Raw genomic sequence first — 25,180 nt, forward strand, 5'->3', positions numbered from 1 at the left:
AACGATTAATTGAACAGATCTAATCAATTGGGCTGATTAACTGAAAGGTGGACACTGAGTAAGATTGTTTTGCGAGATACATTTCATCAATTAAGTAATTGTCTATATTACCAGCCCTACGAGCTCGCCGCCTGACTTATAGTTTGCGTTGTCGGTGAACAGATGATTCGCGCTACTGTGGCGCTATCTCGTAGCCATCGTCGCCGCAGAGCCCGTCTTGCACAGCACCACGCTTTTTTTCTCACGCTTCCGCCATACCTTCCTCCTCTGCTATCCTCCTCGCGCCCTCTTTCATCTCCCGCAACGCTTACGCGTTCAGTCATCCTTCGCTGTGCTCGTTCGCTCCGTTACGAGGGGCGCGGACGCTCGCCGCAGGAACGGGCGCCTAAGATGCGCTCCAAAAGTGTAGGCGAATCTAACAGACCATAAATGTGTGCCCAACAGTCGCCCCGCTGCAACCGAAAGGGAATCGGGTTAACAGTCTTGAACCCGGCTACAGAGATCGGTCCTTCGGGACCCAGTGCGGCAACGCAAACCAGCTCGGAGACGCCGATGGGAGCCTCGAGAAGAGTTTGCTCTGTAAGGAGATCGAGTCCCTGGAATGGGTTCACCCTGAGATAGGGACGGTGGCTCCGTAGAGCAGTGCGGCTCCTGCGCTGTCCGGTGCGCTCCTGTCGGCCCTGGAAAATCCGAGTGAGGGAGTGATTTACGTGCTGGACCGTACCCGCCGTACCCGCATCCGCAGCAGATAGGGGAACAGCCTCTAGGTAAGGGAAGCCGAGAAAACGGATCCGTAACCTTGGAAATCGCCACGTGAATCTGGAGACATTCCCTTTAATAAGTGGTCCGTCATGTACGACAAGCGCTCTAAGCGCTGGTAACAATCTTGATCAAACAAGTGAAATATTATATCCACCAAACACGTGCCACCAAACAATGCCATTTGGCGTGTCTCGCTCAAGGAGTTTCGGTTTCAGTTTCTTATCGTTTCTTTCAAGATCCTTTCTTTGCCTTTTCATACTTGGCCCGTATTTGTTAAATATTTTAAAGGTGCCGCTAAACTCATGCCGCTGTTTTATTTTTTCTTTAATTTGGCCGTCTTTTACATTCGTTGATCATGTGTGCATGGTGTGTGTGTGTGTGTGTGTGCACAGCGTAGATCACAGTAGATAACCTGGCGCGCTCCTCGCCAGTCGCTGTGTGCTCTTCTTTATATGTTCTTTATTCTATGGTGCGCTGTTGATCAGATGCGACGTTGTGCGTGATAAGCTTCGCCTGTGGCTTCGCTCTCTCGTCACTCGTGCCTTCCGACAGCTGCCCTCCCCTTCTCGTCACGTGTGTGAGTCACTTGCGACCGGAAAAACGTAACGGGTGTGTGTGGTTCTTGCATCGGCAGTCGTCAATACATTGAGGTGGGTGTGCGCGTATTGCATTTGACGTTTGTTCAGGATCCTGGTGATGACGGAAAAGCTTGCCAGCCGCCAAGCTCCGTGAAGTCAACGCAACCGACGAAGCATCTTCGCCCCTGTGCCGTTGCAATTGTTTTGACTGTTCTTTGAAACGCAGGACTGACGTAGAGCGAGGTAACCGCTTTGACAGGGTCAGACTTAGGCAATTCCTGCGCCTCAGTGCTTATAATTGAGAGTAATGCAGTACGTCGTTTAAAGCTGACGTGAGTGCGGGCCGGAGATATGTCCCGTTAACTCGTCTAAGCTCGATTAAGGGTCGTTTTTTATGATTTACATCGTCGCTGTCTCGTGTACATTACACTGTATACGCTTAGGACAGAAATAGTTCATGGTGGCAGAGCACTTCACAAAACAAGCGGCACTACTCGTGGCTTTTGTTTCTAACTTTCTGCCGCAAAATTTGTTTTTGCTCCTCATTGTGGTGCTTTTCTAATCCTATTGGTGGAATTACTCACGCATCTTTCCTGTGACTCGAGCTGATAAGAGTGCTGTCCGTTATCGAACAATCGCCGTTCGGAAATCCACTCTCTGGCGTATCTGCAGATAACAGTATACAGCGCTGTGTGCGGCGCATGCGGCTTGGCATAGGTATTTCTTTTGCCCGAGTTCTCAGCTGGCAGTGCTTTTTTCCCCCGCTGCAGGCAAGATGTCGAGCCTGTACCCGACTCTGGAGGATATGAAAGTGGATCACATGATCCAGGTAAGTGCTCTATTTCATTCACTGCGAAATTGTGTTCGCCGTGGTTAGTAGCTAGGTTACATTGCATGGTACCAAGCGTTGTAGATAGTTACCGAGTGAGGCTGCAGTGAACACTGCATAGATAAGCAATTTGGTCTGCCGAACTGTGTGCTGGCTAGGGCACTTCCATAAGCCACTGCTATAATATATGAGCAGTGCATGCACACCATCGCATGCCTCAGGACAAATAAAAGAAAATTGAGTCAAACTTATGTTTGGATCGACCAAAACGTGTAGCTTAGTAAATTCTGTTATACACTTTGTTCCGCATTGTTGCCTGTGGAAAACCTGGTAAATATACATGTCTGGCTCCATTATATTACGAAGCGTATACGTTATTAAAATGTTACTCGTGTTGGTGCATTGTTATAACATTGACAAGGGACTAAAAAGAAAAAGTTGCACGTGTCTGCCAGCTTAGCAGCTGGGTTTCCAAGCCTGTGACAAGGTACACTTCCAGGGACTATGATTATTGTTTCAGTAGGTTTTATAGATGAGCTTTCTGCACAGATGGTTTGTTTTTGCAGCTTCATTTACTTTCTTTTTCTTTTAATTTTTTTCGCCCTTGCAACTGTATGCGGTCAAAAGCAGCAAACCATCTTTTAAATCATAAGATGTTGCTTGATAAATTTGTGAACTAACCTTCCTATAGTTGCGGAGGCCAAAATGCTTCTCTTGTGACTTCATTTTTTTTTCCTGTTTAGTACATACATTGCAGTCTGTGTAGAGCACAAGCAGGTGGAATTTGTACTTTAGGATTAAAGGCAACAATACATTGAGTTGGAATGGAGTACAAAGCTTTTTATCCATGATAAAAACCATAAAGAAAAGTAAACACTTATACAGCAGACCAGCGTCAGAAGTACATAATACAGGAATGGGTGCAAAAGTGGGACCTGCTTCTGCATTCTGTTCCCTGTTATGTCGTCATACCAATGAGCCCTGCTAACAACTACATATTGCGGAAGTAACAGCACAAAATGTCAGTGTACAAACAAGTCTAAACGACCAAATGGAGAGAAAAGGGAGAAAATGTGTGTTATGTAGGTTTTGAGTACAGATTGCAATGAATGTTGCAATTCATTCAACACAGCGACTCCTTTTATTTGTTCCCCTGCCTGATGTTTCCGTTCGGCAGAAAATTCATGCTATTCATTCCCTCCCACATGCACAGGCGCAGACAAAGCCCCTGGAATCGTCTGTCCCAGCAGCTCCAGTGGCGTCAGCTCCCCTTCCTTATGGACTGTACCCATCAGCACCAGTTGATCCGGAGAAATTTGAAACCCTTTACCCCACTCTAGATGACTACATGGGCCTCTCCCTGTCTCGGGATGTCCCACCCGAAATTACTGCTCTGGCAACCATCTCCCAGGTTTGTCCATGTGTGGACAACACTGGGGCTCTTCGATTTGCCACACTTGGGCAGCCCGCTGGCTGCCCGCTAGCTAAGGAGAAGCATCGCATTGTCTTGAGCTGGGAACACTAGGCAATCGGGTCTGTTCGGTGTGGAAGGGAGCAGTCTGCTTGAAGGCGCGCAGTCACCCCCAAGCTATTCCCTCACCAGTTACAATGTTGCTCTTTACCATACTTTTCGAATGCAATTCATTCGATCACAGCTGCATCAGCAATGAATGCCATATTTACACATCTGCAGAGGAGCTTGGCACTTGAGGCTAGAGGAAAAAGAAGGCCATTGAAGGCATCCAAAACTGCAGCAAAACTGTGTACTTGGCATTTATATACATTGGCACTGTCCACTGTGGTGCCGATATGGCAACAGCACAGTAAATGGGATAGATTCATTGGTATATCTGTGGTCCTGTCCTATACAGCGCCTTTCTCATTGAATAATATACTATGCAGCCTAGCTTAGAACTTCCACAGTGTACCGAATTGGTAAAAAGTCCATTACAAAAGTGGGCGGTCAACACAGCAATCTTACAAGCGCTGTAACTTTATTTTTGTATTTTGTTTAGAGTGGTAACACCAGAGTATTTCACAACAATCAAATGTAAAAAGTTGAGGCAGCAGCAGAAAACAGAAATTGCAAGATATGAAATGAGATAAACGTAAGGGACCAACCATGCTCCTGATCAAAAGTGCAAAGTGTGTAAATGCAGGATGGGGCAAAAGTAATGCTTTCTACAACAGCCACCAAAAAAAAATAGTAATTGCACTGCACTCGATTATGCATGGTGGCAAAATGCCAGTGTCATGCACACGACGCACCGTGCCTGAGGTGATGGGATAAGTCGGGTGGAATGCCGTCTGCACTTGACACAACCAGAGACCTTCCAGGCAGAATGACAAATGCCTGGCGGAAGTGCGGTGGGCTGAATAATCCAAGGAAAAATGAAACATCTCCGTGTGTGAGCTGTGGCAGCCTGCGGGTAGCTGGAAGTGGGAAATCGAAGAGGCCCACTTCGTTATTTCTTTGTGTCTACTCAACTGTTACAGCTACTGCTGTGCTGAGAATTTTTATTTTGTAGAAGTGCATTACATTTTCATTTAATCCGCTAGTTCTATCAACCTTTAGTTAGCGCAAAAGTAGCCTGACATAGACATGGTGGCCCGTCATGGCCAGCATTGCATGCAAGTTTTTGCATAAAAGTGGTACCTTACTTTCACTATATGTGTGATGTCACATGTTGGCCGTTGAGAGCTGTTCATCATAATGTAAAAAGGTCTTGTTCATCCATAAACACGGCTTGGGCAGGTTTAAAGAAAAAATGGCAGGTCTACGCAAGGACTCTTGAACCTAAGTGTCCTGAGTGCTTCACACTTGAGAACCGTGTCAACTGTTCTGAGTAGATTGCATGATGTCGCACAGTTGTTTTGCATGGTGTTCCCTACTTGGTATAATGAGCTCCAGGCATGCCTTGTTCAGTTTTCCAAAGCATGCGTTTGCACTTGCTCACATTAGAGAGAGGCTCCCTACAGCTCGTCGCGAGTGTTTAATCGTGCATTTGGAAACGTTTAAAGGGGCCCTGAATCACTTTCTATCAAAGTCGAGAAATGCATTTGAAGTTAAAACAGACTATTTCAGAGAAATATTTTGCCGCACAAAGTACTTCAATGTGTTCAGCAGAAGCAGAGACATTGTTTATTAGTTGTTTATTAACCTGCGTCAATAAATATACACAGTAACCGTAAGAAGTGTACTACTCCAAACACCCTTCTTGTTTGACGTTGGCTATTGGCCAATGGCAGCTGCATATGGGAATCTGCTGTGTGGCGAAATATAGTGCCTGTAGAAAGGAGAAGGCTTCATTTGAAAAGAGAGCAGTTGAGAGAAAGGTGAATTCACGCTCCGCTTGTGAGCTCCGCATGCCATTCAGTAATGCAAAATTTGGCCGAGATGTTCACAGCAGCATGTGCTTTCCGTGGACTGAGTTTTTGCACCAAGCCCGAGAGGTGGTTCAGGACCCCTTTAAGGTAACGTTCTAACATGCCACTCTGTATGATCCGGCATGTAATGTGGGCGAGAGCCACTACAGTGGCTAAAGTGTTCTGACGATACCAAGCATGAGGTCACAGGTTCAGTACCTGGCTGTGCTGGCTGCATCACAATGTGGGTTGAATGCAAAAATGCTCGTGGTCTTCACTTTAAATCCTAATGCTTTAAATCTGCGTTACATATACTTCAGGAGGTCAAAGTCAATTTATAGCCCTCCACTACAGCAGCTCTCGTAGCCCTCGTGTTGCTCTGAGACTTAACTCGTCAGCCAATCAAATCTCTTAACCGGGAGAACAAGATGTGCTGAGAGTCTCGGCAACGCAAAAGAGAAATGGCTACGTTGGTGACTAGGGAAGAGAGGGGGATGTCTCTGAAGTCTGCCTTCGTATTTTATGCTTCCGTTTAAAGAACTCTGGTAGTGGCAGTTTTTTCTTTTTTTTATATATATATACAAGTTTCCTCGTGTATGTATGGTGCATATCAGTTGACAGACTGTGGATGGTGCATAAAAGCGAGCTATCAGTTTCACTGCTTAGGGGAAAACTAGTTCACAATGGCCCCTCGTTAACTTGATTTGCCCAAGTGAAGGCTTTTATTTAGTGCAACTGAAAACTAAAATCCAAGCTTCATCTTCTGACAGTCGTATTCTGCTTCTGCATGAGGTTGCTGTTTTTGTCAAGGTGCTTTCACTTTGCTCCATCAGTCAGCCAGTCCTCCTTGGACTCAACCTTGTTTTATCTGGCCACTACAGGTCATCGTCCTCTTTCCAGTTAGCTCTTGTTGAGGTAGGACCAAACAATATGCTTCCATTCTTGAATCCTCGCTACACTGCGTGCTACTTAGACAATTTCTATGATGCCATCCTGGAAACTTGCCTCTGCATTCCATGCGTGTAGCTGTCCATCTACATTCGAGCCATTTGCATTTCTTCTGGTTGATAGACCTATATTGGTATTGCTTCGGCTCCACTCAGCCTTGCCAGTTGTACCATAATTGTTAGTTATTTGTGATGTTTTCAGAACTGGGACTTCAGGAATATTTAAAACGGACACTAAAGAGAACCACCAAATCAGCTTAGAATGAGAAACCACAGTGCCAATTGTAACTAACATAATATTTTGCCTCTTGGTTATTATCATTCTTTCTCGCTGTGGTTTTTGAAATCTTGTCACATACTTAGGCTGTTTTGGTGCAGTGAATGTTCTCAAAACTTGCTAAGTTTTTCTATGGCTCCTTTAGAGTGCAATGCAGTCCATCTTCACCAATTAAACAGGTAAGTATAGGCACAAGCAGATGGCGTCAAACTTTATGACATCATGGCTGGTTATTGCTGGCTTGACGACACTCCAAAGCAGTGTGGCCACTTACCTTTTATTTTATGTCTTTTTAGCGTCCCTTTAGATTTTTATCAATAAGCAAAAATCACATTGCATTCTAAAGGAACCAAAAACATAACCTAGCAAGTTTTTCAGAAGTTTGTCTAATTAAATGTGTCCCAAACGTGTGAATATGCTTTAAGATCTGTGACATCATACCAGCATTTAATAACTGTCTTTGGTGTCTCTTTTACCTTCCATTCCACATTTGTGTGTCGTTCTGTAGTCGCACCTTTCCTTTTGTGCATGTGACCATCGTGTCTTCCACAGAACCAAGTGGCAGTGCCACAGCCTGTGGGAACCGGCGGCTTCCTCTCAAACATGGTTGCGCCAATTTCGGGTTCCTCAGTTGGCCTGAAGAGGGCACACGTTAGTCATGGGATTCGTGAAGTCACCCTCTGCAAAGACAAGAAAGGCAAGGTTGGACTGCGTGTGCAAGCCATCAACCAGGTAATATGACTGCATCTCTTCTGTTTGATCTGTATGTTAAGTAACCAGCACTAGAGACAAATATTGGAGGTTGCAAGAGGTCAATAGAAAAGAAATTTCTTAAGGGTCTAGTGTCAGTTTATCTGATTTTTCACCTATGGATGCATCACATGTGATTTTGGGCAATAAGCTTTGTATCCATCGCATACTGTAGGTGCAGAATCCTTTTTCACATTTCTTGGCTATGCATCCAATAGAGTACTGCTGCCACTAGTTGAAATGTACGATGCTTTATGTATACAGCAGGCTTCAGCATCTGTGTCAGCGGAGCTTAGGGACATTGTATATGTTGAGCTTTATATATGTATATATCAATCTCCTGTCGAAAGTGCATATTTTTGGCCTGCCATAAGAGCATTTTCAAGCAATGAGAGTAGCTCACAATGTCTGGTCATGATGCTTACCCAATTCTTATGCACGCATGTCTTTTTTCTTTTTATAAACATTTGTCTGAAAATTGCCTGCATAGGGCAATCAGATATGAAGTCAAAACCGCCTTTGTGGCATTAGTATGCTTTACTGCATAACATGGATATAGGGCGCCGAAGCTGTCTTAAAAAACTTCAGAGGCAAATCTGACTTTAGAAAACAGGCTGCCATTGTGCAACATATATTAGACCTTTGTCCATTTTTCTTTCTAAAAAATTGGGTGTGTGCTAGATTTCTACTTCGTTTACAAGCTCAGATGTTATTTCTATGTTAACTTTCTACTTTGGATGCATAGGAAGTGGGAGCACGTTTAATTTGGGGGCTAGTTAGTACTGAACAAATGAATCGATGGTATGTTGATATTTTTTCTGCATCTTGTTTAATTCGACCCGCCGGGTAAATCGATCACTTTCGTGGGCCCTGTCAAGGTCGAGTTAATGGAAGTCTGCTGTAGTGCCTGCCATCTTTCGGCCTTTTCTGTTCCTATTGTCGCCAAACTATCCATTTACTGTTCTGTTATGGACCTGTAATGATGTAGGCTATTCATTTCTGGACAAGTTATGGAGAGGGATTGCTTGGCAGAAACATGCTTGAAGGACGAAACCACCTCATCCTCCGAGGCTGAGAAAGGGAATGGCTGAGCTGATTCTGCCAGACCAGGCAGAATGTCAAGTATATACACGTCACAACTGCTAGAAGTATCGGCACAGCCTCATATTGGTTCGCCAATATTTCTCTTGTAGCTGACTTCTTTCTGTTAAGATCAAGTCAGATTTGCACAGGCATGTTTACATGCCCGTGCAAATGCTTGTTTCGACTTCATAATTTGTCTTTCCCCTGTTATCTAGGCCAAAGTTAGCTGTTACTGTTTAGTACAATGGGGCAAGTTAGTGTCGATTGGTGGTTAAGGACTATTAAGGGCAGCACAAATTAGGGCAGAGAAGGAATTGCACAAGATTTCCTGTGCGATTTTTCTGTCCTCGTTGTTCGCGCTTCTCTTCAGCCTGTCTCACATGACTGATAATCCTTTCAGTCACAGTTGACGCTTTTGTCATCCCCTGTTCCATCTGGTATCCTTGTTTTCCAGCACTCTTTTCTGTAGTGTTTTTTATCAGCTTGTCTATCATTTGTGCTCGTAATCTCACTGGTAGTGTCTGCGGCTATCGCAAAGCAGTATTGAAGGCCAGGCTCTTGCATGATGTTAGTAGTGGTTCTGATAAAGCCCCATTATTTATCTTGAAAATGAGTGCTGTCATTCTCTTCCTCTCTCTGGAGAGGGGTTATGCACCTTCCAGAATTCCACTCGCTATCTTGCTTGTGTGCGCCGTGCTTTCTCCCCTTGTCATTGTCTGTGTCATTGGCTGTGTCATTGGCTGTGAAGTTCAACAAGCACATCTTTGTAGCAGCAGTGCAGTATGTCATTAACTGAACAAAACTGGCATTACTTGTCATTACGCCGATATGACTCTTGGCGTGAACATCTCGCTCTTCGTACTATAACACGCAAGCCCGTGTGCTTTTAAACCGACTTTGCGGACACTTCGCATATTAATATCAACGGTTGCTGCAAGAAGTGCGGCTTTGGTAAATACGGGCACTTGAGGGCATACTGCAGTATATTTGCAGAGAATTCATGATTAGTATTTTTCCACCTTTCTCGAGAATTACGATAGCTGCAGCGTCTCTGCACATCGCTTGGGGCCTGTGCTTCCTTGACTGTGTAGTGCCTCCATGACTGCTGATGGTATCTGTGCTGCATTTAACACCTTTTAATATAAGATAAAAGGTGTTGGCCGCAGACACCTCAAATCTAGTGTCATGGATGCAATACATTGCTGAATACACCTCTTTCTGAAGTGTTCTGCGGGTTGATTGAAGTTAGTATTGGAATGCTTCTGTTCATAATTACCCTAATGAACACTTTGTAGCTTACTTGAAAGCAAGCTAGGGGTATATATTTCTTCACCCCGTTGAACATGTCTTTGCTTATGTTTTATTATTATTTTGGCATTCTTACAAGTCTCGTACATGTGAAGTCACAGGGCATTGTGTATGAAAGGTCGAAAGCTTAAAATGGTGTCTTTCAACTATGCCTAAAATAAACCATGACTGTTGTAGTTTTAGGGAATTCCATACCCACACATATTGTTGGTATATTCTTATTCAAGATAGATGTGTTGTCATTGTAATCAGACACATGATAATATTGCTTTGATAGCTTTAAAAAGATCTCTTCTGAACAGGCTTGTCATAGACCATGATTGTCATTTTAGGGATCACTGCACTTGCAAATTGTTGACATATTGTAGGTGTTTATTTTCTGTTTGTTATGCCATCAGACCATTGCTAAAGGGGACAGTCGTTGCCTCCAGGTGACCAGCTTCGGTTATTGCAAGCAAATGTTGCAGTCTTTTTGCCAAGTCACTTCTAAATTCTTCAGTTGCTGTTTCAGTTTTCTAGTAGTGTTTATGTCTGAAAGTACAGTTAAACCTCGATATAAAGAAGTCAGTAAAATCATGAATTTGCTTTGTTACATCGAAATTTCGTTGTACTGAAATTCGACCTTTTATGCAAATAAGTACAGTCGCCGATCGATTTTTCTTACATGGAAAGGGGCCACAGAATTTTTCGAATTATTGGCAATCTAAAAAACAAATCTGAATGAAAAAACTATTCTTTTTAATGAATTTGGGAATCGGCGACGAATGATATGCTTTCATGCCATATCAATGATATCTTCACAACAGCAGTACAAAGTAAGCGAAGCGCTATGGTTTACTTTGTAAACTACGGCGTATTTCGACGGAGAGATCAGTCGAGGCCATGAGTGTGTTTCACGTTCGCCTATCGTGAACACGTGCAGATGTCACACATGCGACCTTGAGTCCACGACACAGTCAGTTTACACTGTTTCTCCAATTCATCGGTTCGGAACTTGGTGCACGTGAGCTTTCACCTTTCCTACCAGCATGAGCACATACCATGTTTTGCTATATGCATCTGCAGTGGTTGCCAACTGATTGCCCGTGAACCCTGCTTCACACTTGTTGCCATCGAGGCAGCCTGTGTGCATGATATCATGCCAGATAAACATGTATTTGTCCACGGGTACGAACATTTATCAAGGCAGTGTTGTCTAATCCGGATTCAGTGGCAAAAATTTTGGGCATGCTTAAGCGCTTCACCTTTAAGAGTGGAGCACGGTAGCATTCAAAGAACCCTGAGTGCTTCTCATGCTTCCCAGCAACTGCTGCTTATGTAACTGTAATGTTCACAGGGAAACGCTGGCGGCGAATGCTATGCATGAAGGCAAGCTTTGTAGTTCTTTTTTGATGGTGTGCAGGGAACTGAGGGGGCCACACCACTCATACTAAGACAGACCTGAACGGCAGCTGGAAAACGCTACCGTGTTAAAAGGGGTCTGTGTTTGAGCCTCCGTGTAAAAGAATTATGTTTTCTCGTATATTCAAATTACAATCTAACGCTATCATGTCTGTAGGTTATGTGTGAATCGCACTTTACAATTTCTCTGCATATTTTACCTTGAGAAATTCAATTAGTTCAGTAATTTCCTTGAGAAATTAAATTAGTTCAGTAATTTCCTTGCGCCGCATGGAGGGCCTGTGTGGTTGGGTATGCGTGGTTCGAAATTCTTTTTGCCGATGTGATGCTGGACGCCAGATGTGGGACATCGGACACCAACGCCAGATATTCTGCGACACGGGACCTTTAACACTATTGCGTTAAAAGTTGTGGTTTAGTGCAGACCCAGCAAAGTGCTTCACAGTGACTGTACGGCAATTGGAAAACGGAAGAACCACCTGACTAACAAAAGTGCGGGCATATGTCCACTCATATGCTTCAACTTCCAGACACATGTGGCTGCTTGGTCTACATGTTTTGCATGTGCACAACCTTTAAATAATGTTGATTATAGTGCAGTATCGCTTATCACTCTGGCAACTTACATTATAAGCAGTCTATGCTGTTCACATACTCGGGAGTAGCAGGGCTTTTGCAACGGTCAATCTCCGAGTTATCTTGGGGTTGGCACTGTAAGAGTTAATGATATTGTAAACTTTACACGCGATAAAGCAAACATGCAGCTTTTGCCTGTTTGCCGTGTGTTACCAACTCGCCCATGTTTCACGCCCGGTTCATGGTAGCATTTTTGCTGTCGCTATGGAAGGAGCATGTGTGGCGCTCATGTTTTCTCATGAACTTAGTGCGGTGTGCCCGTTTTTCTTATAGGGCATCTTTGTTGTGCTCGTCCAAGCCAACAGCCCAGCAGCCCTGGCAGGTCTTCGCTTCGGCGATCAGCTGCTGACCATTAACGATGAAGTTGTTGCTGGTTATTCGGTCGACAAGGTGCACACACTCATCGTCAAGGCCAGCGCAGAGCGCATCGTCATGGCTGTCCGGGACAGGTGAGCCTTGCAGGCAGCCACATCCCTCGCTGGTTAACCTGCACCAAGTGCAAGCATTTTCTACTGATCACCACAAACTGTTGCATGGAAGCCTGAACGTAATATAGAGGCTAATTGGGTCCATGAGTTGTAAGATTTTTCATTCATCAACATTTATAAACACAAAAGAAAGAAAAGCAGATTTATTTTAAATGTGCTATACTTAAAGAAAAATGCTTAAACACAGGTGAACTTTGCTGCCCAAATACAAGATTTAAATTTGACATGCTGATATCTGGAACGAGACTTCATATTATATCAAGTGTTCTGCTATAATTTCTTAGCATAGTCAATTAGCTGTCCTACATAGAAGATGCATTAATGAAAACCTGAACTAAAAGCCCGAGAAGTAGGCTAAACCTTACTGTGCTGTTATTGACCACTGTTTTTATTTGAGCGATGTACAAAGCATTCACAGCATTAAAATCATTGTGAATGTGCAACGTACTGCAGAAGTGATGGAATAATTGGAAAAACACCTATAATGGTAACAATGAAATGGAGAATGGTTTCTGGTTGGGGGGGGGGGGGGGTGGTGCTAACAAGATTTCCTTCATCATGCAGGGAATTGTCTAGCCTCAAAGGTGGTGAGAGCTAACTTGTGTTCTTGGTAGCGTTGCTCGTAAGAATACTTCTAGGTGCAGATTTACTGAGCACTGGCCATCCTCAATACATTTCGTGCATACTCCAAAGCCCTTCTAAATGGAGGGGCATTGTAGAAGTGTATGCCTTTTGGTATAATTTTAATGCCATGTAATTAATTTAATTTATGGTATTTTGCTTTGCTTAGACCAGCGCATGGTAAGTTAATGGCTGTGGCATTCTCGTCCTGAATGCAAAGTTGCAAGCTTAATTCCCAGCCATGGCAATCGCATTCCAATGTGCGTGTAATGGGAAAGCACTTGTGTGTAATGCTTTGGGTGTTAAAAAACTCCAGGTAGTCGCAATTATTCTGGAGTCCTCTACTAGTTTGTGCAGATCGTGGTTCTGGTGCATAAAATCCCAGAACTTATTTAAATTTTTTGCATCTTTTGCATCGCCCAGGCATCATGCGTCACTTTTTGCAGCCTCGTGATGGTTATCAACAACCCAGACCATGTCATCTTTGGAAGACACCTCATTTCTTAAGGGGCCCTGAAACACTTTTTGAATGTAGAAGAATGTTGCCGATCTGTTAATGACGTTCCTGTAAACATGAGCCAAATGTTATTGCACTGCAGGCAGCATAGAATTTGCAAACCCATATCAGAAGCAGTAAAAAATCACTTGCTCTCGCTTCCACAATGTCTTTGTGCAGCATCATCGCAAACAGCTGTACCCTTTTATGATTTTGTAATCACTAGAACAGTCTCGGTAATACAATTATTGCTCACTTGGGTGAAATAAATGAAAAATATACAATCTGTCATCTCAAAAAAAAAAAAAAGCAGAAAGATGATTTTATCTGGTCTAAACACAACATTTACGCGTTGGTATGGCTTTTGCTCCATCTGCTGCTCGTGACCGTCTCATGTTCAACCTTCAGGTTGAGGCCAGAGGGCCTTTCGCACTTGTGCTCCCTTGCTGTCTCCCCTGTGTAGCTTCCAGCACGCTAGTGGAAATTAAAAACAAAGCCACTGATACGTCCAATAACTAACCTTCCACTTTGCTTGTGCTTGAAGGATTTGAAAAATGTATGTGTCAAGATATTTGTTAAGTGACATGATTTTGATAATGATATTCTACGATTATTTAGACAAGTGTTTCAGGGCTCCTCTAAAAATGCCACACAGACCATTATACAACCTAATTAACTTATAGAGTGGCCACAGTGTCGTAGCAACTGCAGCTCCTACATTTTGGCCGATATGTAAATTGGTTTGGACTAGAGGAATTTTTAGTGCCAATGACCGTGTGTCTCACTATTGCAGTTCTCCTTTTTCATTTGATTCTAATCCATGTTATCATTAGAATTGAGTAAATATGGTAATCCAGGTGGCACCTCTCATAGCCTGTGTGTTGCATAGACATTAGACTATACCAATCCAATGCAACTCAAGCTTCAGTCAGTCTTAGCTTTGTGCAGAGTTCTGTTGATGTTGCAACTTTGAATGGAATGGAATGGAAAACTTTATTGAGTCTGTTAAGGTTTTAGCGGGTCGAGGCCGAAGTCTTCATTCTTGAAGCTTGGGTCCTCTTCAGCCATGGATGGGCCCCTAGTCCAGGGCTCCACTGAGCCGGGCCGCCTCGCACGCGTGCGCTATTAGAGCACGCATGCGGAGACTGCGACTTTGAGATTTGTTGTGAACCTGTTTGCAGAAATAAAAAGGAGTTTACAAATTTCTGCACTTTAAGCAGGTGTAAATTGCAGGCCCTTTGTGGCTTGAGTTCCAGCAGCCAATGGGAATGTTTAACCACTTCCCATTAACCACTTTTTTTTTTCTTTTTTCATCCGAATTCCGCAGGCCATTTGAGCGCACAGTGACAATGCACAAGTCAAGCACGGGCCATGTTGGATTTGCATTCCGAGATGGCCGCATCATCTCCCTCGTCAAGGACTCGTCGGCAACACGGAACGGCCTTCTAGTTGACCACCAACTACTTGAGGTGGGTTTTGCCTCGTATGTTGGGAGTAAGCTGTGGTTTATTGAAATGGCGGGTCTCTTTTTCCACACAGAATACTGGAAAGCAGGGCTTTCTCTTTGATGAATTTTTACAGGCTTAAACACGTACACATGTAAGAAAAAAAAAGATAAAAACGCAGGATACACTTGTGCTGTGTCTTTCGCATGTGTATGAAAAAAGAATAGGGTTGTTTGAATAGTGAAGCTTTCTAATCGAATATGAATATACAAGAAAAACCACCACCAAATATCGAATCAAATGTAGAATATGTTCTCATATCTAGAGCAACATGAAATGAGTTTGCCACTTCAGCTATCTCCTCCACTTGGAAACAAGCGCACAAAAATGAAATTATTGTAAGTTGTTCCGAAGACTGGTTGGCCGCGCTCACTCTGTGAGGGTGTCATCTGCTCTTTTTGTTTACACCTTGCGAGTTCTCGACCAGCATAATCCTGACCAGTGCCGAAATGGGCGTGACGCGGACGTCGCAGAAGTGCAGTCTATTCCTTCATTTCTGGAGGTTGCAGACCTGTGGCTAAGCATTCCGAGCATTGGTGATGCAGACGTCACACATGGCTAAACCTTTAGAGCCTCAGTGCTTCGGAATCTGCGACCGTGCACTTCGCACAAGCAATACTCAAACCCTCGGCTAAGCATTTCGCACATCAGTGGCTCTGACTCCACGATCAAGCACATCTTTCGCAGACTCCCAAGACCCACGGCTTAGCAGTTCGCGCATCGGTGCCTCCAACGTGCCAATAAATACTAGTAACATTTTGCACGGTCTCCTAAGACGTATGGCTAAGAATTTCACACATCAGGGCCTCGGACTCGATGTTCAAGCACATTGTGCGTAGACTCCTTGAACCTGCGGCTAATCATTCCGTTAGGGGTATCCGAATGTTCAAATGTTATCGAATATTTGTGATATTCATAATAAATTCGAAAAATAAATATTATGAAATGTTCGTATATTCGGTCGAATATATTGCTGGCTGTGCGGAAGCAAACACGGTTCTCAGCATTTGTTTCTATCTAATCTAAGAATATTGGGGCGTTATTGTGCTGAATTTTATGGTTTCATGCTGCTAGCGAAATTTTGCCTGTAAAGCACACTTAGCCACTAAACTTATAAAGTGTGCTGGAAAGCCAGCCTCTCAGTAACAAGTTGCGCAGGTTTGCGAACAGCAGGGGTGCACGCACTCTTTTGCAAGTTCCATCCCCAATCCTGAGCTTATTGCTTGACAGCAAATTCGACGAATGACGACTAGTACAGGGTCAAATGCCTTTAAATTTACGGGACATTGATGCAGTATATTAAGGCACAGGTTGGCGAGAACGGACAACTAGCAGAAGTTATTGACTTTTCCAAAGCTAGCATGAGCCAAATACACAATCTTTTTGCATAATGGCTTACTAGCTTAACTTTTTTACCAATGACAATGTAATTGCAATGTTCCAATATGTTAAAATTAACCAACTTGCGAATAAATGCATGTGCATATCATTATTCTATATTCAGTTCTATGTATGATGCTAAGTATTCGATTCGTATTAGAAAATTTTGATATTCGCACACCCCTAATTTCATGCAATTGGCACAAGACCAATCACATTGCACATTGATATCAAGTATTTATTTATTTATTTTGCCACTGTCCTCCAGCTACAATGCAGGCTGGGACATTCTCGCTTTTTTTACTTATTTCATTTCGTACGCACCCAAAAAGTGATACGGAAAATTTAATGTGGAAGTTTTTCTGTTAAAAAAAGACATATCCAACAGACCTTCCGCTGCATTCCGTAAGCTCTCCAGGCACTAACGAGGTTCAAAAGAGAAAATGTTAGTACAAAACTGTGTGCTCAAAATGTGGTAGCTGGTGCAAACACTAGGCAGCAAATACTTCTGCATAAGTGTTGGCTTGCAAGGCATACATGTGTGCCAGTGCCTTTCTGATGTGCAGCTTCCTAGTTGTGGCCTAGGGGAAAGAAATTCAGAATGCTGCAGAAAACCTTTGTTCAGTCCTTTGTTCATAGCTACAAGAAGATGACAGTGCAGCATTGAATGCTACGGAGACATTTTGTTGCATGGGGTAAGCTTCCTTGCTCCACTAGTGACAGCCGTCAGAAAGGCAGTATGCAAGTACAATTCTGGGTTCCGCTGTGCTTTTGTGGGAAATTGTGCAACATTTGGTCTGCAACCTGGCCAAGATGCTCTTCACAGAGCAGCGGAGAAGGATGTCTTAGCACTTCGGACTAAAGGAGAAACACTCTGGTAGCCCCACATTTGATACATCAATGACTACAACCTTGGTGCCTTTTTATAAAGTGAAATCTAAGATACAACTTAGCCATTTCCTTTTCTTGCCACCTGCTCAGCTTGTCCCATTGATTTCTTCGCAACTGCTAGGTCTACTACAATTCCTCCTTTCCCCCCACCCCCCTATGTTTTTCTAAGTGCAGACAGGGCGTGACATTCTTGCTTTCCCAGAGTGACATTTTCTGAAATAATTATTCAGCTACCTGTTCACGATCTGGATGCCTGTTGTACAGTCGTCTCATGAAAGATGAGAACAGAAAAAAAATATGTAGCAAATAACAATCTAGGAATGTCGCACCCTCAACCATTCATTTTGGAACACACAGCACTTTGAACGAGTCTTCAGTCACATTTCGCAAGTCGTTCAGGCTAGGGACAAGCCCAAACAGAGAAGAAAATTGTAAATACAGAAGTTCTTGAGATATAACTAGGAAATTTTTATGGTAACATCACAGAGGACATTACCAATAACACTGCCATTTTTTTTTTTTCAAAATCCATGATGATATAAAGAAGAAATAAAGACCCATGTTTGCTAAAGTAGTGAGAGCATTGCAAATTAGCACACCTTGTTGCTCTAATTTATGAAAGTTTTGCATTCTGAATTACACTACTTTTTACTTTTGTAGCCCACTTGTCAAAAAGAGTAGATAAGCTTCCCTTTGCCTCAGCACTTTTCTTGCTGTCAGATGGTGTCAGGTGGTGTAAGAAAGCTTGCGCCATCTCTCGTAATAGCTGTACACTAACTACAACATGACTTTCTGCATTACCTTGTGTGCTATGCGGGGAAACCAAATGTCAATGACACAAGAATTGAGCATCCTTAGAATATGGATGCTCAATGGATGCTCAAGAGGTGGCATGAATGTATCCCAAGTGTAGCACCTGCAAGTAGTAAGCAGGTTTCAGTCTCAAGACCATGTTTGCTGTTCCTTCAGCCAATTCATGTGAAATGCGAAAAAAGAAAAATGTGATTGATTACCAGATTAATTTGCAGTTTACACAACGACTGTTTGTGGCTCCTTGCAGGTGAACGGCCAGAACGTGGTGGGAGTCAAGGACCCCGAAATAACAAAGATTATTGAGAGTGCAGGGAATATCATCACGGTCACAGTGATTCCATCATTTGTCTACGATCACATGATCAAACAGTAAGTGGGTGTAATATTCTGTTACATTTTGCTCTTGCCCTGATGATAACCATACTTGCTTGGCAAATGAGGAGGGAGGAATACTAACATCAAAATCAGACACTGGGTGCCATGTTGCTGTGTCAAATCTCCAAAATGTCCTCCTCTAAGTGTGTATATTTTCATAAATATAACATAACCACTAATATACAGTAAACCTTGATATAACAAAGTATTTAACTTTTTATAACTTCTTTTCCATAGAATACCATGTATGTCGAAATTTAATACAGTCAACATCTATTAATTTTACCCCGACAGGACCGACAAATTGATTGAATTATCCATGAAGTCGAATTAAACATGCAGAAAAAACGCCAAAACAGACTGGAGTATTTGGGCAATTTGGCAGTATTTGCCAGAGTCTAACACACCCCTGAATTAAATGCACGCCCACTTTCTATGTATTCAAAGCAGAAAATTAATGTAGAAACGATAATAAAGCTCTTAAACAAAGTGGAAATTTAATGTGCACCCGATTTTGTACCAGGAAAAATGGCCATGGTCAGGAAAGTGCGTACGCGTGAGAGCGGCCCATTTTGTCACAGGCCAGTGTGACTTTTCTAAAAGAACAATTGAGATCCAAAATTCACTAGGATGGCCTCTCCTTGATAGGTGGAAATATTTACTTGTCTCTCTTTTATAAGATCTTTTATGCTAAGACAAGAAGTCTACGTACATATCTGCCTATATGGACCATTGTTTGAAGGTACGAGAGCTTGCATGCAGGATCAAGTTATTCAAAAGTGCTTTCTTTCTCCGAAAAATTTGAATAGAATAAGCTTCCGCAGGAAATTGTCTGTTTCCCCCAAAACATTTTCATCCATGCTTCAGAACTTTCTTTGCAGTAAACCTTGTCAAAGTTGAGCATGGTTGCTTTTTCTGTTTTTGTCAGTTATATTAAACTTTTCGTAAACATTTGTTTCCCTATTGTGATTATTAAATATCCTTATTGTTCTCTGAACTGTTATGAACTGATGTCAGTCTGTGTTTTGTTGTGCATATGTATATTTGTATCTTGAAGGATCTTATTTCTTTTACACAAAAGTGCTACGGCGCACTGAAGGTGTTGTAAATAACTGTTTGAACCATGGTGGCCATTTCTCAATGTCTGCTTCACCGCAGTACCCTTCTGTTATGCGGTCAAGCATACAAACATTGCGAAGGTGGATTTGGTTACGTGTTCAATTTCGCCACTCAGGCAATGTTCAGCTCAATTTTCCTGCAAAAAAAAAAAAGAAAGCCACGCGTGTTTATTGGGTAAATAAATACTGTGGTCGCACTGTGAGCTACAGTTACCGCTTGAAAATCTTTCTCGGGCGGGTCGAAAATGGGCATTTCCGGTGGGGGAGAGCATGCACTACATCTTTACAGTCCTCTAAGTAAGCTATGCCAAGACAGATGCTGCTATAAGAAAACAATATTCTACATTTAACAAAAACATGCAATGAGGATGCTGTCAGCTTACTTGAAAGAATGAAAACTATTCCTGAAGAACTGTGATAGAGGCAGTTCAAGATAGGTTGTACACTAGGTGTCTTTTCTGCATAAAAGAAGCATAGTGCACCTAGAGGAGTTCACAGCTGTGCACATATTGTGACCTCTCCTTGAACGGACCGTAGAGAAATTTTGAAGAAAAAGAGTTTTTCTAAGCCGACACACATTCACCCATTATGAAGCAGGCAATTACAGCGCAGTAATGAGTGAGTGAGCAAAAATTATATCGAAAATAAATAAAAGAAGGAACGCTAGTTGGGGCCCCTATTTCAGGGCCCCACTGCCACAAGTGGCTCGCTGGGCTTAGTCCACAAGAGCCATTGGCTCTCCCAGCGCTCCTCCGCAAGCCATGCCTCCCACTGCCTATCCCTCATTAGTGGATGTTTGCACAGTAATGCAAGACCGTATATTTAAGGTCCTTAGTTTTCAGGTAAAACCTGATAATTTCCTATTTTTTCACCCCAAACAAAATTTATAAAATTCAGGTTAAACCCAATCTCTCCTCGAAGTTTGCCCTTTCATAGAGGATAGCAATGAATGCAGGTTTTGCAAAAGTAATGAATGCTGCCCATCTTTTATGAACAAGGGGTTAAGATATAATCAGATGAAGAAGATTAAGTGTGCAGTAGAGTATACAGTTGACTTCCATTAATTCGACGACGGTCAATTCGATTTTTCGTTTAATTCGATCCTGACTGAAGTTCCTGGCCAGCACTCATGCATTCCTATGGGCCCAAACTTTATTTATCCTAAAATTGGCTTTCGCCAGATAATTGAAAGTTGACCAGACAGTAGGCATGTGCCCAACCCTTATGGTTACCCCACTAGTGACCCCTTTAGTGCAAGCGTCTGTCTTGGTGGAGCTTAGAGAACAGTGAGTACATTGAACATGCATCGTATTCCATCAGAAGCACCTATTTTCGGCCTGCCCTAGGAAGATTTTCAAGCAATAACCATAATTCGCAATGTCCGGTTATGGTATTTACCTCATTCTAAAGTTTCCCCACTTCATCTCCAAGAAAATTGGGCACAATATTGCCTGCGGGGTGCAATCGGACATGAAACCATAACTGCCTTTGCGATGTATGTTTTGCCGCATAAGGCGGGTGCATTGCGGCGAGGATGACTTTAGACAACCAGCCACCATTGTGCAACATCTATTGCCTATTTTTCTTTCTAAAAAATGGGGTGCATGTTATGTCTCTACTTAGTTTAGGAACTTTAATGTCATTTATATGTTGTTTTTCTACTTTCAACACAAAGTAGGTGCACATTTTAATTGGACGAATACTGCCAAATGAATTGGTTATGTGTTTTACCGTTTTTTCTGCATCTTGTTTAATTTCTATCGCTGGATAATTAGATAAATTTTGTTGGTCCTGTCTGGGTCTAATTAACAGAAGTTGACTATATATGAATATGGCATAAGCTTCGTTTGCACTTAACGCTCAAGTGAAAATGAGCATATATAAAAAATATATTTCTTTTTTTCAATGCCTGCCAACATTGAAAGGGAACGAAAACTTGTTGCTTTTATACTAGCCATGTGCATGAATGTAATAGTGCATTGCATCGCATTTCCCGCAAGTAGCATACATATAAATGGCGGTAATGTGCTAGGAAGAGAAATAACGCCAGCCCTGACATTGCTGTTGCAAATGGCAGCTGTGACGTTGAGGACGTTTACACAACTACACTACATTCAAAGAAGGGTGGCTGATATGTCTAATTTTGTTGCAAGAGCATATATTGGGAACCAGTAAAACGGGAAGAATACGGACAAGGACTAAATGTCTCAGGTCAAGGATGAACACAAATGCTTTCAATGCATATAATAATGTGTGTCAACAAGGGCTTGCGACATAAGAAAGAGCATCACACGTCTTGCAAAGCATCCCTCTCTGTGAACTGCATTTTGTGCCATTTTTCTTCTGTTAAAAAGTGCAGATAAAGTAAACAGGGGATCGTCAAACCCGTCTGTATGTTCTGTTTCTTGGTAATGTTGTTTCTTTTAAATAAAATTATTATGCCATATAGTGAGTATTTGTAGAGGTAAGTTCCTTACATGATTTGTGAGCAGCTCTTTGCCATTACAGGGTGGTCGTGGGGATTTTTAAATAGTGTGTTCATGTCCCAAAGGAGGCCATTGTTTGTGTTGTTCATTCGTAAAACTTACCAGCAAAATTTCATACATTGGGCTGCCAGATAACAAGACCTTTCTATTTCTCCACAGTTTTCTTCTTTAAACAGAACACATGATTTTTACCTCCGGAATTTCAAAAAGTATTAACTCTAAAAACGAAGGACCTATGTATGTTCTCGTGTAAAGACCACTTTTTTTTTTCCCGTAATTTGTAGCCCAAATTTAGTGTGTGCAGCCCATACATGAGAAAACATAAATTTGTATCTCCTTTGAAAAACTGCATGCTTGCTGCCATGTGCAACGAGCTTGAGAAGCCTTTATTTTTTTTTAAGCTTTGCTTGCTACTTCATTCATCACTGATAGCATGTAACCACAGAGCTGGAGCAGCTAGCATTGGTTTACCACATGCATTACAAGGCGGAGCTGTCCTCGGACAGGCTCGAACATTGAGTCACCCATGTTTTATGTAAAAACTGAGAAAAACAAGCTGAGCTGGCCAGATGAAAGAACAGAGCACTGTTCTTTCATCTGGACGGCTCGGCATGTTTCTTCCATTCTATGTTGCGCTGTACCAGTTTTAGAATGCGATACCAAGTCGCCCAATCCTCAACTCTAGTGAATAGCACCCACATACATTTCACATGGTGCAAGTGTGCGACGAAGACTGATTGCATGAGCATGTGCATTACGTACAAAGCTCTGAAGCCCATCGGCAGCGTGGCCTACATGTGTCACACAAATGCGTTCGTGCAGCGCTACACGGCAAGCTGTGAAATACTGGGATACAAATTTTTACCGTGCTTAGTCGACGACTGCGGAAATGGCCAAATAGAGAAGATCAGTATGGCACGCGATGCAGCTCTGTGCCGCACCAATCGTGCATTGTTCAAAGGTGAAGCCATCTTCGGACGTGTGTTCAGAATGTTGTGCGGCTCATAACATTGTGCATACTCCCAAGGTCGTCGCAGGAGATGTGAACACAATGTTGCGTCAAACACCCCCATGCTTTTGGGCAGTGTGGGAGTGGCGGCGTAGGTGTGTCTCTTTACCCATCTTATGTAATCAAGCTTGCCTTTCTGTGTAAATATGCATTTCGTCTACAACTCGCCTCTGTCACAGTAGTGATGCAGTGGTTGAAAGTTGGAACTCTAGCTTAACCTTTTGCTTTTAAGCTTCACTTCCAGCCCTTATGTGCAGATGGTTTAGTGCTATCTCTGGTTTTTGTTTCTGTGTGCGATTCTAGCATCATTCACATTGCCCTTGCTTCTGCGGTTTTCAGCACATCTGGAGGCATGCTTAAGAAGCTGATGGACCACTCGATTCCGGACATGTAAGAAGACCATTGGCAGGCCTGTACACCAGAGTCCACCTTGCGTCCAGACCCTTCATGCCAGGATTTGGCGGAATCCGGCCGTGCTCGATTTTTAGCCGCAAACTGTCGCTGCTTCGGCACTTATCGATGAGCCGTTTCTTTGTCATTCCCCTCTAATGGCATGTGTATCATATTTGATGCTGTTTTTATTTACACATATATTTTGCTAAATATCTATTATGGCTTGGCTGAAACCTCATGTTTAAAGCTGTCGACTGTGAGCAAAATGGTGAAGGGCTACAAATGTTGCCTGCCAAAGAGCCTATGAAGAAAGAGAGTGATTAGGGTGTTATGCCTTTCTCTTCACACTTGGCGTGTCACAATTGGCAGTTACCCATGTGTAATGCGCACCCACTTTTTTTTTTTTTCTATGTATCAATAGGCATGCTGTGGCGTCGCGAGACATTGTATGTTTAGTTGTTGAGGGGCTTCAGTGGGTAAAAAGACAAGAACTGAATTCTTCGCGAGGCTAGTGTGAGCACTGCTTATAACTATCGTGTCTTCTTGGATCGGTCGTTCTGTAGCTAGGCGTGGTCATTCGATGAGATCACATTTACACCAGCTCTTTACAAATGAAATTATTAATTCATGTAGTGTGGCTGCAATGAATCGAGAGATCGCAGCGCAGATGAGTTGTAGTGTCTGAATAAACTGGTTTAACTTGTGGACAAAATTTTAATACATGCATAAAACTGTAGCAATCAATTTGTCGCCCTGTGCGGCTGACGAGGGGAGTGGTGTGTAGTATTTATTCTCTCTGTTGATCTGTTTGTTTTACTTGCACAGATTCATTGCATGAAGATATGAGTCAGCCTCAGTGCTGTGATTGCCGACGGTATGTTTTGCTCTAGCCATTATGGCTCCTTGAAAACAGTGCCATGCCACAAACTTTGCTTGTGGCTTTATCTGTCAGCTGCCATTCATGTTTCAAGTATTAGATGTTCCCGGCAGTCAGTGTGCTTGAAATAAGATGTGACCTAATGATGTGATGTAGCATTTTGTCTCTGAATGTTATGTTGCATTGCTTATTAAATCCTTCTTATTCAAACCTCTGTTTATTCAAGTCGTCCTGGGTGGCACAATGTCAGTGGCTGTGATAGCGTCGCCCTTGACAATGTTGAACCAGAGCCACGGATGTTGTTCCCGTGCATGGCATTCAGGTACATGCTGTGTGCAATGTATGGTTTTTTAACTATACTATAAAGATACTTAAATCACATATAATCGCTGCCTGTTTTCTTGTCCCAACCTGTTCTGGTCTTGGAGCAAATCGTTATGTTCTGCTGCAAGTTGCATCAGGAGGGAAATGCTCCATGTCCGGCTTTCGAGACTGGTTTCTGCAAAAACCCTGGATGTTGAAAATTGGGTGGCTGCTCTGCGTTCTTCATTTTGTGCCCTTATTATTTAGTTACTTCACAATACTGCAGGACATTTGTGGCCTAAGGAGCAAGACAATTCAGACATATACCGCATAACAGAATTTTTAAAAATCTCAAAATAGAGATACAGTAAACCCTCATTAACTAGGAAGCTGTAAAAACTGGATCGAATTTCTAGATAAGAGATTTCACGATAAAAGAAGCCCTCAGGTTGCACGCAGACGTGTAGCCTTTTCAAAATACTGCCAGT

The 25,180-nt window shown here is 42.7% G+C and overlaps 1 protein-coding gene across 2 annotated transcripts; it reads left to right on the plus strand.

Annotated features, from left to right (window-relative positions):
- The first annotated feature begins 1,211 nt into the window (after positions 1 to 1,211).
- LOC126528410 (syntenin-1-like) lies at positions 1,212 to 24,775 on the plus strand. Of its 2 annotated transcripts, none has more exons than XM_050176301.3 (8): positions 1,212 to 1,412; positions 2,111 to 2,169; positions 3,383 to 3,580; positions 7,312 to 7,491; positions 12,211 to 12,386; positions 14,870 to 15,011; positions 18,379 to 18,500; positions 23,459 to 24,775. In XM_050176301.3, the coding sequence occupies exons 2-8, from the start codon at positions 2,116 to 2,118 to the stop codon at positions 23,511 to 23,513; spliced, it is 927 nt and encodes a 308-aa protein (XP_050032258.1). In that variant the 5' UTR covers positions 1,212 to 1,412; positions 2,111 to 2,115; the 3' UTR covers positions 23,514 to 24,775. The 2 variants fall into 2 exon arrangements, with proteins under 2 accessions (XP_050032258.1, XP_050032259.1); XM_050176302.3 differs by lacking the exon at positions 1,212 to 1,412 and adding an exon at positions 1,419 to 1,583.
- Positions 24,776 to 25,180: the final 405 nt, after the last annotated feature.

This window comes from Dermacentor andersoni, chromosome 9 (assembly GCF_023375885.2).
Source record: "Dermacentor andersoni chromosome 9, qqDerAnde1_hic_scaffold, whole genome shotgun sequence".
NCBI classification, from domain to species: Eukaryota; Metazoa; Arthropoda; class Arachnida; order Ixodida; family Ixodidae; genus Dermacentor; species Dermacentor andersoni.